Consider the following 14,765-nt stretch of genomic DNA (forward strand, 5'->3'; position numbering starts at 1 on the left):
CTCCAGCTCTGCCTTGCTTCTTTCTTTTATCCGTTAGTGTTTTATCCATTTAGATTCTGCCTTTGAATACTCATTCCCCCTGGCAACCGGGTCTGTTATCGTGTTCTTTATCTCTTTGTGGACAGTATCTCTTCTTCCCTTTGCTTGACTTCTTTTCATCCTAATGGTTCCCTGCTTGTCCCTGTCTTCTCTCTCTCCCCACCCCCCCCCCACTCCCTCCCTATCTCTCCTGTATCTGTTATTTATTTATTATTTACTTTTTTTTGACTTCCTTTGATGCAATCTCCGTGCCTTTTCCTCTTTCGCTTATATAACCGTCTTCTTCCTTCTTCTTGTCCCCATCTCCTTTTCCCTCTCTCCGTTCTTCAAACAACATGCACCACTCCTCCATCTTGGGATTTCCTTTTCTCTCCCCCCCCCCACTCTCCGGTCTTCTACCGACCCCAAACCCCTCCTTCTCCTCATGCTCCCTCCCTCCCTCCCTCCCTCCCTCCCTCCCTCCCTCCCTCCCTCCCTCCCTCCCTCCCTCCCTCCCTCCCTCCCTCCCTCCCTCCCTCCCTCCCTCCCTCCCTCCCTCCCTCCCTCCCTCCCTCCCTCCCTCCCTCCCTCCCTCTTTTCCCCCCTCCCTCCCTCCCTCCCTACGCGGGGGGGGCTTTCAGCAGGTGAACGTTCCAGACCTGGTGGCTGCGCTGGCGGCGGCGGAGCAGAAGGCGGCGTCGTCCCTGCGCTGGCGCGTCCACGAGAAGCTGCTGCAGCGCTACGCCTGTCTGCCCCGCGTCGTGTCCGGGGACCAGATCTACTTCCGCTTCCTACAGAGGATGTTCGCCATCGTCACCACCACCGTGAGGGCGGAAGCACCGCACCGCGCACACACACTCAAGTGTTGCCATAATGTCCACCTCCAACTAACCTGTGTTCCCATCCTCTCACATGCTCTCACATCCACCCTCAAACTAAAAATCCATCTGCACCAAGGAGATCGTTTTGCGATCAACGACGCTTGAGCTATGAGTGAGTTGCTAGGACACATTCGTAATAAATGGGTATTTCCTTTTCACCGTGGTTCCAGAATGTTCTCCCGGTCCAGAAAGAGGCGGCGAGGACACTGTGTATGTTCCTGCGCTACAACCGCAAGCAGGAGCAGAGACAAGAGATCATTGGCAAAGTGCTGCAAGGTGACTACTCTCTCTTTCTCTCCCTCTGGTACGCACACTTAGGCAGAGATAGAAACCAAAAGATATAAGTAGCCTTCATTCACTTTCAGTACGCTTTTAAAATTGTTATTCCAGTGGCTAAGCCCTATGTCAAAGCGACTTGTTTAACAAACATAATCGTTCAGGTAGATTCAACGATATATTAAATATTCCGGAAACATAAAGAAAACTCAACAAATATCCACAACCTATCCCGACAAATAACTGACCTGCCACTCTCCCAGATCCTTAGCACAGACCACAGTCATTGTAACTGTAAGCTTCTGACAGATAACAGAGTGCAGCCTCTCACCCACATCACCGTGTGCCGGCTAAAGAAACCCACACAATGTGCCTATTACACCATACCACAAAAGACACAGGCAGAGGTTATGAGAGGCTGTGAGTACAGGCAGCCTTGCATAGCACATCTCTCACACACACACAGACACACACACAATAGATGGTTACATGATATGTCAAGCACCAGCTGACCTGTGTCCATATACAGTATTGTGTTTACACAGACACATGTACATTGTACATTTAGTCATTTAGCAGAGGCTCTTATCCAGAGCGACTTACAGTAAGTACCCTAGTAGGGTGAAGTGCCTTGCCCAAGGACACAGCGTCATTTTTGCATGGACGGGAATCGAACCGACAACCTTCTGATAAATAGCCCGATTCCTTAACCGCTCAGCCATCTGACTCCCTGACACATTGTAAATGACTGACAACAGAAACGGTTGACTACACTGAAAACAGAAACGGTTGACTACACTGAAATATAGATGTCAGTTTGAATGCGAAAGATAGTGTTACCTTTGGACTCCTAAACACTCCCATTATCTAATTGTACCTGTGCTGTATTATTCACGTTAAGTACTGTAGCTAACTCATCTCGTTAAACAGGCGTTTATTAGGCCCTAATTGAGTTTGCCCACTTCTGCCTTCCGTTCCAGAGTTGGGTCAGGGTAGAAGCTACTGGAACAGACTCCGCTACCTGGACCTCTGTGAGATCGCCATCGAGCTCTTCTCCAAATCCTACTTCTGTAAAAACTTCCTCATCCAAGCCCTGGAGCTGGTCAACGACCCTGTGGCCAACGTCAGGTACGCTACCGTACCACAGAGGAAGAAATACCATCTGACTCATGTGGTTCAGTTTGTCTTGACGTATCGCATCGACCCATTTCTATCAGGCCAATACCCCAGGTATTAACAGTGTCTGTGTATTTGGCCCCGGGTATAAGATTCAAGATTCAAAATGCTTTACTGTCTAATGTGTTGCCTTGTTAGAACATTTTCTTTGGATCGAAGGCAGAGTGTGTGTGATGTATCCGTAGCATGAGTTTTGTGTATGTATTGCATTGGGAATGAAGGATTTGTTGTATAATGACTTTTTAGCCAGAGGCACTCAGAACCGTCTTCCTGATGGTAATAGCTCAAAGCTTTGGTGGAGGAGGGTGGGAGGCATCCTGGATGAGGAAGTTGGATTTTCTTTCCACTGCTTGTGTATAAAGATCAGATGGCTGTTTTTGTGGGATGCCTATGATCTTAACTTCTTGCCTGGCCTATCCTATCCAGCTTTCTCTTGCATTTGTTTGGTAGGATGCCGTACCAAGATGTGATGTTGAAAGCGTCTCTTATCAGTGACTGGTATACTCTGGATAGAATGACCTGTGTCACTTCAAATCCTTTAAAGGTTAAGGCCTTCTGAGGAGACACATGCGCTGTTGGGTCTTTTTGTAGATTGTGTCAACATGCAGGGTGGAGGTGTGACGGTTGTTTATCAAAGTACCAAAGGACTTGAACTGGGTGCATATTTGGCCCCAGGTATTAACTGTACTGTGCATTTGGCCCCAGGTATTAACTGTACTGTGTGTTTGGCCCCAGGTATTAACTGTACTGTGCATTTGGCCCCAGGTATTAACTGTACTGTGTATTTGGCCCCAGGTATTAACTGTACTGTGTATTTGGCCCCAGGTATTAACTGTACTGTGTATTTGGCCCCAGGTATTAACTGTACTGTGTATTTGGCCCCAGGTATTAACTGTACTGTGTGTTTGGCCCCAGGTATTAACTGTACTGTGTATTTGGCCCCAGGTATAAACTGTGCCACATGCTGCCCCGGCTGCGCTCCACCATCCGGCTGCCCGCAGACAAGCACCTCCTGCAGCAACTGGAGTTCTGCGTCCGCAAGCTCCTCTGTCGAGAGAAGGACAAGGATGTGGTGGCCACCGTCCGCAAGGTGAGGGCGGAAGGAGCACCAGCATCACATAGTATCTCCCAGCATCACATAGTATCTACCAGCATCACATAGTATCTCCCAGCATCACATAGTATCTCCCAGCAATACATAGTATCTCCCCGCATTCACATAGTATCTCCCAGCATCACATAGTATCTCCCAGCATCACATAGTATCTACCAGCATCACATAGTATCTACCAGCATCACATAGTATCTCCCAGCATCACATAGTATCTCCCAGCATCACATAGTATCTCCCAGCATCACATAGTATCTACCAGCATCACATAGTATCTCCCAGCATCACATAGTATCTACCAGCATCACATAGTATCTCCCAGCATCACATAGTATCTACCAGCGTCACATAGTATCTACCAGCATCACATAGTATCTCCCAGCATCACATAGTATCTACCAGCATCACATAGTATCTCCCAGCATCACATAGTATCTCCCAGCATCACATAGTATCTACCAGCATCACATAGTATCTCCCAGCATCACATAGTATCTCCCAGCATCACATAGTATCTCCCAGCATCACATAGTATCTCCCAGCATCACATAGTATCTACCAGCATCACATAGTATCTCCCAGCATCACATAGTATCTCCCAGCATCACATAGTATCTCCCAGCATCACATAGTATCTACCAGCATCACATAGTATCTACCAGCATCACATAGTATCTCCCAGCATCACATAGTATCTCCCAGCATCACATAGTATCTACCAGCATCACATAGTATCTCCCAGCATCACATAGTATCTACCAGCATCACATAGTATCTACCAGCATCACATAGTATCTCCCAGCATCACATAGTATCTACCAGCATCACATAGTATCTCCCAGCATCACATAGTATCTCCCAGCATCACATAGTATCTCTCAGTATCACATTGTATCTCTCAGTATCACATTGTATCTCTCAGCATCACATAGCATCTCTCAGTATCACATTGTATCTCTCAGTATCACATTGTATCTCTCAGCATCACATAGCATCTCTCAGTATCACATAGTATCTCTCAGTATCACATTGTATCTCCCAGCATCACATAGTATCTCCCAGCATCACATAGTAGTAACGAGATCTTTAGCGTCTGGTCTGGAATGTTCCCCTACTTGGTTCTCTCTCCTCATCTCCTATCTTAAAGCTATCTCTTCTCCTTCTCAGCCTGTCTAAACGTATTATCTTTACACCTGACCCAGATTCTTTTCACTCTCTTCCTCCCTTTCTCTTCTTTGACAGGTTTCCTTTTTGTAGTCTTGCTTCGTGTGTTCACAAGGTGCCGTGTAGAAAAGCAGTAGCATGAGTTAGTGGGTCAGCTCACTCAGGCTCTCTTTAACATGAAGTACTTTCTGACTTTGTGAAGACTTGGTGATGTTGGTACTTCCTGTGACCTGGTGGAACTGCACATCCACTTTAATACCTTAAAGCCATCATCCTGTTGCTGTAACGTTATTAAACGATCCTGCAAACAAGTAAACAACAAGTAAACAAGCCCCGGGTAATGTGTGTTTGTTGTTTCGCTTGTCATTTTGCTTGTCTTGATTTTTTCAGACAGTGTTGGAATTGGACAAAATGGACATCACAGAACCCGTAAGAACTCTTATTCTCCATGACGTATTCCACAGCATACACATCTCACTGTTGATGCTACACAGAAGAGCTGTTTCACCCATCAACGGAACAACGTTCACAAAATACTCAAATGATAAATAAACATGTACCGTATGAAAGACAACATTACCAACAAACAGTCACCTGGTTAATGACCCCTGTGCCCAGTTAGAACTCCCCTTTCCTACATTAAGACAATAGTCACATGGACCACACAGTATTGCTCATATAACATTTACATTTAGTCTCTCTTATCCAGAGCGACCTACAGTGAGTACAGGGACATTCCCCCCGAGGCAAGTAGGGTGAAGTGCCTTGCCCAAAGACACAACGTAATTTGGCACGGCCAGGAATTGAACTGGCAACCTTCAGATTACCAGCCCGATTCCCTGACCTGCTCAGCCAGCTGACTCCCTAACACTGGAGCCCTCTGCATTGACCCTCCCTCACATGTACCAGGCCTAGAGCGTGTCCACTGATGTGAGGTGTGCTTTGGGCGGACAGCTTTTTATGAACGTCCGAATGTTTTCTGTGTAGTACCACAAGAGGCACGAGAGAGACCTGTTAGACCAGAAGAAGGAGAAGGAGGAGGCTCTGCTTGTTGAGATGGTGAGTTTTATTCTCCGTAAATACGACTGTGTAGCTCATCCTGGACTGTTACTCTATATGTGAAACCATCCCAAATGATTGTAACTTGGAGAAAAAAAACGAAACAGAAAAAGGCATATATCATAGCCAGCACTTCTCATATTGTTTTGCTGGCATTGCAATAAAAAAATTGAAGTGGCACGAACTTGAAGTGGCACATGCTTGAAAAACGCGTGTCGCTTCTTTTTTTTTTGCCGCCTACAGTCGCGCATATTTCACCATAATTTAACTATTTCAAATAATCTATTTTCAAGTCTAACTTAAGGAAAGCAGTTTGACTGTGATATTTCCAGTTGTGTAGTGCAAGAGTGCCCTCGAATCAGGGATCCCAGTTTCTCAAAGTCTGGAAAATATAGTGTGTCCCACAGCTCTTCTGACAGACCATTAGAAGTCACCGGAACATAGTTAAAATATCTACAAGCAACAGCAAAGGGGCAGGGTAGCTGTTAGAAACTGAAGGACGAGGAGAAGGAAAATAAGAAATATTTTCCTGAACATAAAACAAAATCACGATAGAAGTGTTTCTTATTAAATCCATCGATAAACCATTGTCAAGCCTTAATGATCTTTGCCCTGGGTAAATAAAGGTTAAATAAAAAAAATAATAAACAAACCCCAATCGCTTTAAAGAGTGAGGTTCCGGTCAGCCCAGGAAGGGGTTAGGACAACATAACACCCAACAGTCCAGGGTAGAAATGGGCACAGCGAGGGAACACCAGAGTGGTTAGCGAGCTCCTTCAACCCTCCACCTCTCTCTCCTCCCTCTCAGGAACAGCTGGAGCGGCAACAGGGCGAAGCCAAGCTCACCAACGAGAAACACAACGAGAAAAAACGTACGTGGAGTTTCCCCCTCCCACTCTCGTCACTTCCATTCACAATAGACCACGGCATAATGTTGTTTGTGATGATGCAGACCCCCCCCCCCCCGCCGCCTTTCTAACGCCATATTTCTGGGGTGCAAAACGGGCCGGCCCCCCGGGGGGGGCGTGTCTAACTGTGCTGGCGTTTTGCAGGCAGGGACAGTAAGACAGGGCTGGCGGGGACCAAGGGCATGTCAGGTTCTACATCTGGGGCGGCTCTGTCCACCTCCGCTGGTAAGAGACACCACGTGGACATGATCTGAAACCATGGAAGAAACAGGCAGGGAGACAAGGAAACAGGCAGACAGACAGGGAAACAGACAGGGAGACAGGGAAACAGACAGACAGGGAGACAGACAGGCAGGCAGGCAGGCAGGCAGGGAAATAGACAGACAGGCAGGCAAGGAAAAAGTGAGAAGGAAACAAGAAGGCAGACAGAGAAACAGGCAGACAGGCAGGCAAGGAAAAAGAGACAAGGAAACAGGAAGGCAGACAGAGAAACAGGCAGACAGGGAACCAGACAGACAGACAAGCTACAAGTGCACAATGTACTCATTGAATTGAATGTCCCTACCGTCACAGTTACAAAGCACGTCTGATTGCATGAGTGCACAAAAAGATTTCAACATTTGGCACCGTTTACCTCACAGAACGTCCCGTGGGCAAACTCGTTGTCTCAGCCAGCTTTACCACCAGTAAGGTTCAGTGTGTTATGAAAGAGCCCATCACTCGAGGCGTGCCAGTGAAGCCGTTGTTGGTATGGATGCTCAGTGTCTCTTCCCCCCTCCAATCTGCAGGCAAGGAGATGAGGAAGGCCAAGCTGGCACGGAGTCGCTCTCTGAGCAGCCACCCTACGACCCCCAAGACGGTCAATTCAGACAAGAGTCTGTAAGCACGGCCCTTCCATATCGAAAAGTCTATTTCCTGTCACTTCAGCCCCGTCCATCTCGATGGTAGCAATGCACCGCAATCGTATTCTCTGACGAGTGCTAAACGAGATGGACCATTTCCCTCTTTCTTTTGTGCCTCTCCCAGAAAGGTGAAAGAATCTGGCAGCTGTCCCGGAACAGGGAAGAACTCCATGCTACCCATGAACGGTAATCCGTCCTCTCAAACCATCCCATCAAACATAGTTCCCACGAGGGTTGTGTGTTTATCAAAGTCATGGCGACGCTTCCGCTTCCTCCCCGTGACGCGGGTCTCTCTCTCTCTCCCGTGGCCCTGCAGACGACTCCCTGCGCGGCCACCACTTCAGCGTGGCCTCCTCGTCCCTGTCCCCCACCCCGTCCTCCTCCTCCATGCCCGTCCTCATCCGCAGCAACGTCCCCAGCAGCCTGGACCACCGGAGCAGCAACACCCTGGACCTCCGGAGCAGCAACACCCTGGACCACCGGAGTGGCTCTCTGGACCACCGAAGCGGCTCTCTGGACCACCGCAGCAACACGCTGGACCACAGGAGCAACGGGAGCAAGGACACCCAGTCCAGGAAGCTTTCCATGTGGGTTGTCACTCGCCGGCCGTATTCCAGTTGCACCTCCAGCATATCCAGATACGGAAAGATTGGATAGGTGTTTGGAATGTGCTGGAAGCTCCTGTGAAACATGAAACATTTTTCTTAGAGCTATCCTTTTTAGATCTGTAGTAAAAAATAAAAATAAAAACTATGACTGAATGTTTTAGCATGGAAAGGGGCTGGAAAGTTCCATCATAGCTGATCAAGGTCAAGCACCTATGAGTGATCCAATCTTTTCAGATCTGCCTGAGGGTGTCTCAGATTTGGGGCCAGTTTGGTATTCTTACACCGGTCACTTAACATCCCCTCACTGATCTAAATAATCAAGCAGCATGTAGGAATTACCAGGCATGATTCCAGAGTAACTCCAAACCAATTGTTTCATTAACAATACATATATTGCATTATTTAGTATACATTAATAGCAGTTACATAGTACTTACCACTGCTAATTCTGTTTTCCAAGGCATAAAGCAAGCGCAAAGACTAAAAAGTGAGCATATGAGTGGTAAGTACAACATAGAAGCTAACTGTACTGGCAACCAGGTCATTACATAGGCTGTTCCACTGACAGCGACTCTGATATTAGGCCTATGTAATAGACTGTGTTCAAAACAATAAGTTAGGCAGCAATGAATACATGAATTGCATGGTGCGTGACATTTGAGTGATTTCCCATTGAAGTTGCTTGTTCAATCTCTATTTCTAACCCCGCTGAGCAGAAATAGAAATTAAATATAAATGCCGAGTGGTTGTCGAAAAAATGCCACTTAATAATTTGTATTGTGGGGAAAACACAACCCTTTCCATACAGTTTGAATTACTGTCATTAAACAACTCCACGCCATTTCTCTGGCCACAAACGCGGTTAAGAGCTCACTTTGGGTTGGAAAATTGAAACACTGAGACATACAGCTCGGCTGCTTATTACCCGCAAAGTTCAAAATGATCACCTGACCTGCTCCAGACTTGACCTCCCTTGTGTCCTCCACTTCTGTCTCCAGGCAAAGGAAGTCCAACTCTTTCGGTATGCAGTCGGGAAGGGAGTGATGCTAGCTAAAGAGGGGTGAGGAAGAGATACCCCCTGACGATGACCTTCCCCCAGAGGTCGGGGCCAAGTGATCACTACACCCCCCCCCCCCTCCCATGGGCCCTTCCATCTTTATCAAGTTGTCAAAATGCCCGTAGCTCCTGCTTCAGATTCAAGAAACAAGACTGGACACATGAGGAAATCTTCCCCTGGCCCTTCAGGCGCCAGGTCGGGAGCATTGTTCTGGCGCTAAATGGACACAAACCAACATCCCTCTCTGCCTTACTCACATATACTTGTAACATTACTTGTAACCTCTGATGTTCAGAAAAAAAGAGAGCAATTCCAAACAAATATGTAACAGTATGTATTTTATTTGTATTTTATTTATTGGGCACATTTGATTTCTGTATTATAGCATGCTTTGCAAAAGTCTTTTCTTTATGTTTTATATTTTCCAAGTGGCTACAAGAAGCACTATGTATTTTTATGATTACACAATCCATCACCTTTCCTACACATGTAATTGGTTCTGGAAATTCTCCATTCCACCAATGAGATTGTGCCTGGTGCTGTGTAGCACCTGAGTGAACCGCCCACGCCAACCTTGAACACCCAATCAATAAACCTTATATTGAATATGTCTGTTTTTAATGAGCATAACTTGAATTAACATACGTAGATTAATTTAGATACATGGTAGCATTGTCAAAACAGGACTATATTTCAGTGATGATAAACAAAACAAAAAACGTTAAAAAGCATACCTTTCATCCTTAATTAAAATGTATACGAACACCACAATACCTCCTGGATGATCCTTTTAGTGCCCTCAGATTTCAAAAATCATCAAAATACATGATAAATGTATAAATGACAAAGAAAATATTAGTGAGCCTTTAATAAATTACGCCGTTTCCAGCGGTCACTTCTTGGTGGGGTCCACCACCCTTCCCATCAGGAGGATGCTGCTGGTCTTCTCATGGTAAATGAGGAAGAGGAAGGGTCGATTGATGGTGAGGCGAGGAGGAGGGCTGGTGAACATATCCATTCCTCCGCCCGGGGCGCCGCCTGTTTCGTCCACCGTGATGGCTACCTTATGCACAACCTAAAAACCAAAAGGTTAGCAGGTTAAACGGGATCTCTGGCAAATAAACTATTTGTTTCACAACAGGTTTGCGTTACTAAGACACCCCATTGCGTCACCGCAAAACACTTTCAGCTACATTAGCTGGAGGGAAAACCAAGTGGTAATGTTTCAATGAAGAACATGCTGCACTCTGCATTTTCATCCATCAGTGCCAAATATTGTCCACAACCCCATGACATTAGAAGGTGCAACACTTAGCTAATGGAACTCAATGAGTTTGTTCCCTGGTCCATCCGGCTGTAATGAGACCTGGGGAACTTGCCTATTGTCTGTATTAGACTTCGGATGTTTTTGAGGTTCTGCAGCTGAGTTCTGCCCTCTCATGCTGCCTAACTGCAGACATCACAATATGGCTTACAACCAAGCTGGTAGTAGAAACACCATTGGAATATTGTCATTGACCCGAGGATACTATTGGTGACAAACAATGGATCGGAGGACAAATATGGACATGGATGAATAATATATATTTTTAAATGATATGATGAGGAAGGAAAGCCAAGGTATGACAGGTAAAAGAAACAAGAAGAAAGTAAAGAAGAAAATGAAAAAAGATTGGACAGAATAATAACACTGCTAAAAATGGGACAAGGACGGATCATCCCCATCATCTTCGCTCCCTCATACAAGATCTTCTCTGCAGCCTTCCTGCTTAGATTACATTCAGGGCTACGACCGCCGCTATATTTTCATCGGAAAACAAACTAACGTGATCCCGTGTCGAGCAGACACAAGGAGATTTTGTCCCTCCTCGGCAAGACGTCTTTGCTTTCACGGTGACAATTACCCCAAACAGTATAAAGTAACCACAGGTGGACACGCAATATGCTCTGTGAAAGAAGCCTGACAACGCAGACACAGCCTACAGCCCAGGCTCCTGCAGGGTATCTGGTCCTCTCCTTATCACTCTTCCATCTCCTCAGTCAGTCACTAACACATGAGTGAGAGGAGGGGGCCATGGGTCAAAAGACACGTGACACATTTGGGTGAGATAGGTACGTACAGAGCACATGTACACAATATACAGTACAATATACAATATACAGAGATAGGAACATCTCCCATCTGAGTTATGATTGTTAAATACACAAGACTTAACAGGCTCTGTCCAATTCCTCAAAGTAGGGAGCTTGTATATTAAACCACGGCCTAGCATTCAACTAACTGTGTTAGGAACATTACAACATTATGATTAATTCCCCTTACCAACTATGAATGTATCTTAATTTTTACGGCACACACTTTTTTAAGATTCTTATATGTTTACTTTATGCACCTTCCCACCAAAATAAATTCCTTGTCGTGTAAACTTCTTGGCGATTAAACGTATTCAGATCTGAGCCATTTCACTTCATAGTTGCTTTTTGTTGTTTGCTTGGTACTCAAGTTATTTTGCCAAAAAAGGCAAAAAATTGCATGTTCAGTCCATGTACTTTACCTGATAAGAAAAAGACAGGCAGAGACCACACACATACACACACACACACACTTGCCTCAGAGAGCATAAAGTCTTCTTGAACTCCTCCGATGGTAGACAGATTATCCGTGTCCCGGATGCCCAGGGCAGGAAGGACACCCTTCAGGGAGTATGACTGCTCCAGCAGGAACTTTGGCAGCTGGACCTCCAGCCTCCTGTGAAAGACAGGAAGTGATGTGACTAGCAGTGGCCAGTTATTACTTACGGTTTCAAGTTGTGTAATAATCATATTTTAAGGGACAAAAATGATGAATTGAATGCATAACACAACCCCTTGAAAAACGGTGAAAATACTAAACAATTTGGTTTAGCCAGAGCAATGAACAAAGCCCCTCAAATGTCAATTTCAAATATCAGTCCATGGGAATATGTCCCCCAGATCTGCATCCAGGACAATGATTGCACATACGTTCTCTTGAGCTTCATGACCCAGCCTTTGAAGCGGTCGGCAGAGACTTCTTCCTCTAGGGCCGTGCAGTCGGTGTTCTCGTCGGGCAGCAGTACCAGCATGGCGGCGCCACCGGACATGGGCAGCTTCAGGACGCCCAGTTTGAGGGAGGGGTCGTAGGCCAGGTGGTACTTGTCGGAGCGGAACATCATGGGCACCATGGCGATGTGGTACTTGTCCACGTAGAAGCGCTCGTCCTGGGTGAGGGTTGCGTTGAAGGCGAGGGCGAAAGGAGCTGACGAAAGAGCGAGCGTTTCATTCAAGTGAATCGTTGACGTCCGGATAAATCTACACTCAGAGCTATCCTCCCAAATAATTGAGATAAACAGGAGTTTTATCTAACTTTCTTACGTTTCTTTTATCAGATCTCCTTATATTATTTTCCTTATATAAAATAACAGTAGGTTGTGAAAAGCTTTGTAGAGACCCTAAATGCTCATTCCCCAAACTAAACCCGAGGTGTCCTCACCTTGAAAGAAGGCGGCGGTCACGAGCATCACCTTGGTCGCAGCGTCCGGTGAGGCGTTCAGCACATCCTTCACCTGCTCACCTGTGTTGCTCTGAGCAAAAGTGTTAATGGTGGTCCTGGCAGCCTCTGGGCTGCTGAAGTCCACTCTCACCACTTTCCCACCATACTTGTTCTGCACTAGCCCGTCATAATCTTCCGCCACGGTGAACTTCTGATCGACAGCTACGCCGACGGCCTGCTTCAAACCGACTTCACCGTTCTGGTTTAGGCTCATCTGGAGACTCTCAAAGAGACCTACATTAGGTAAGAAGGAAGACATTTTGGTAGGTTTTAACCCTTTTTATTTTATTTTATGACCATTACTTTGAAATACTTTGAATTACTTTTAATACCAAAACAATAATCACATCATAGCTAAATGTTTGTCATGCCCATTTAAATCTAAGTAAATGATGACCCTGATTTTTGGTTTCTTTATCGTAGATATGTAATTGACTTTTATCGAGAGGTCCAAGGGCAAATACCTGGAATCTTCTGGATATCCAGAGACATAACACTGAGGGCCTCTGAGAGCTGCTCCCGCGTGGCTCCGTCTGCGCCGCTCATCACAGCGGCCAGGCCCAGGGACACGGTGATGGGAGACACCAGGACGTTGTCGTCCGTGCTGCTGGCAATGGCGCGATACAGACGAGTGGCAAAGTCTGCATTCCTGGTGCTGAGGTCCTGGACATCAGCAAGGCTAGCGTCCTGCGCCACCAGCTGCATGGCAAGGAGCAGGAAGCAGGCCAGGAAGAGGGGGATTTGGTTCACCATTGTGCGGGGTGTGGTCCCTGGAGAGTAAAGAGTGGACACATCTATGAAGGGTCATCCGAACCTCAACTACAAGCAAACATTGCAACTGTGGAACTTGGATCTTTTGATCATGCATTTCAGAGGGTTATCAATATTGGATGGACATTTCCAAATAGCTCCAGAAGTGATCACACCTTAACTAAAGCAATATTTTATAGATGATACTATATACAAAAATAATGTCGTTTTTATGAGTAGCTATTATTACAGTGTGAATTAATGAATTGCCAATTGCAAGTTAAAACATTTTAAAACACATATGAATGTAGGCTATTTATGATTATACTGCATTACTTACTCTTCTGTTGTCTGAATCCCACTTAATATTGATAGATGACGTCACACTGTTTAGAAAGACAAAATACACTTTCAGTTGTTGGCTGCTGTGAAACCCTGTTTGCAGATAGATAGAAAGTATGAAAAATAAGCTTTGACATGTTGATGAAATATGCATAGATGTGAACTCTATGCATGCAATGATCCTTTGTGTTCGTTAACTTGTTTGTCTAATGCACAGGCCCAAAAGTCTGTTTCATTGCATAAAAAGGTTAGGCTTGGGGCATTAGATTGGCGATGCTATTATATTTAATACGGATGCTCAACATGGATGGTAGCCTACTGACGCCATAGCCTACGCATCCTTCATACTATAGATGGAAAGCTCCGGCCGAATGTAAACAAAAACACCCATTCTCTACTTGAATGTCTTCGGAATTGTAGTTCAGTATATTTTGCTTTAACATAAGGAGCAATTGATAGATAGCCTACAAATAACAACAGCGCACTGTTATCTTCTATAATAAAATGCAGACGCCCAAATGACAAACACTCACACAAACACAGTACGTAGCTAGCTAAACACAAACGACGTAATTAGACAGGCATAGTCTACTTACATTATTTGTTAAGTATGACACTGTCATTCCTTTAAAATGTTGATTCTAGCAAAAAACTGGTTGCTGCTCAAGAAGAAGGCTGTACGTAGATTTGAGAAGGATCGATGTCGCCTTTCATTTGCGGCATTCTCGTTCAAAATAACGCTAAGAGCGTAAAGACCTTCTCAACTGTACTGCTCAATGAACACAACAGATGGCGGTACGTTTCCTTTTGAACGCATCCCTGAACTACTCACAACATAAGTAATGTCGCTTCCACGGCACCTCTTTATATAGGCCTACTGTAGCGTTGTATTATTGTATCCCAATAAACTGCATTCACTTTTTTTTATCGTTGTGTCCCTGC

General features: G+C 45.5%; 2 protein-coding genes across 11 annotated transcripts in view; one reads left to right on the forward strand and one right to left on the reverse strand.

The window, feature by feature from the left end:
• ppp4r4 (protein phosphatase 4, regulatory subunit 4) overlaps positions 1 to 9,768 on the forward strand; it is a 29,946-nt gene extending 20,178 nt beyond the window's left edge. For 2 of the 10 annotated variants that reach the window (XM_084699976.1, XM_084699981.1), the window contains 12 exons: positions 663 to 842; positions 1,070 to 1,175; positions 2,156 to 2,303; positions 3,297 to 3,441; positions 5,017 to 5,055; positions 5,614 to 5,685; positions 6,494 to 6,557; positions 6,738 to 6,818; positions 7,382 to 7,472; positions 7,620 to 7,681; positions 7,812 to 8,082; positions 9,102 to 9,768. In XM_084699976.1, the coding sequence (XP_084556102.1) occupies positions 663 to 842; positions 1,070 to 1,175; positions 2,156 to 2,303; positions 3,297 to 3,441; positions 5,017 to 5,055; positions 5,614 to 5,685; positions 6,494 to 6,557; positions 6,738 to 6,818; positions 7,382 to 7,472; positions 7,620 to 7,681; positions 7,812 to 8,082; positions 9,102 to 9,147 (1,305 nt within the window). In that variant the 3' untranslated portion in view covers positions 9,148 to 9,768. The other 8 variants (XM_084699974.1, XM_084699978.1, XM_084699975.1 and 5 more) reach the window with 6 other exon arrangements.
• On the reverse strand, positions 9,484 to 14,584 carry serpina10a (serpin peptidase inhibitor, clade A (alpha-1 antiproteinase, antitrypsin), member 10a). Its single transcript, XM_084699987.1, has 7 exons — positions 14,420 to 14,584; positions 13,822 to 13,867; positions 13,196 to 13,501; positions 12,672 to 12,965; positions 12,164 to 12,437; positions 11,771 to 11,909; positions 9,484 to 10,235 (listed from the first exon to the last, which is right to left on the reverse strand). The coding sequence occupies exons 3-7, from the start codon at positions 13,482 to 13,484 to the stop codon at positions 10,053 to 10,055; spliced, it is 1,179 nt and encodes a 392-aa protein (XP_084556113.1). The 5' UTR covers positions 13,485 to 13,501; positions 13,822 to 13,867; positions 14,420 to 14,584; the 3' UTR covers positions 9,484 to 10,052.
• Between the last annotated feature and the right edge of the window lie 181 nt (positions 14,585 to 14,765).

Source organism: Hypomesus nipponensis, chromosome 6 (genome assembly GCF_054491055.1).
Source record: "Hypomesus nipponensis isolate SF chromosome 6, ASM5449105v1, whole genome shotgun sequence".
In the NCBI taxonomy this organism is placed as follows: domain Eukaryota; kingdom Metazoa; phylum Chordata; class Actinopteri; order Osmeriformes; family Osmeridae; genus Hypomesus; species Hypomesus nipponensis.

What these genes read in the sequence shown, in the direction of transcription:
- serpina10a (XM_084699987.1), bottom strand. Translation starts at nt 13,484, where the DNA reads ATGGTGAACCAAATCCCCCTCTTCCTGGCCTGCTTCCTGCTCCTTGCC. An exon ending in GGATATCCAGAAGATTCCAG is followed by an intron (nt 12,966 to 13,195) that starts GTATTTGCCCTT and finishes TACCTAATGTAG; the next exon opens with GTCTCTTTGAGAGTCTCCAG. An exon ending in AAGACTTTATGCTCTCTGAG is followed by an intron (nt 10,236 to 11,770) that starts GCAAGTGTGTGT and finishes TTTGGTTTTTAG; the next exon opens with GTTGTGCATAAGGTAGCCAT.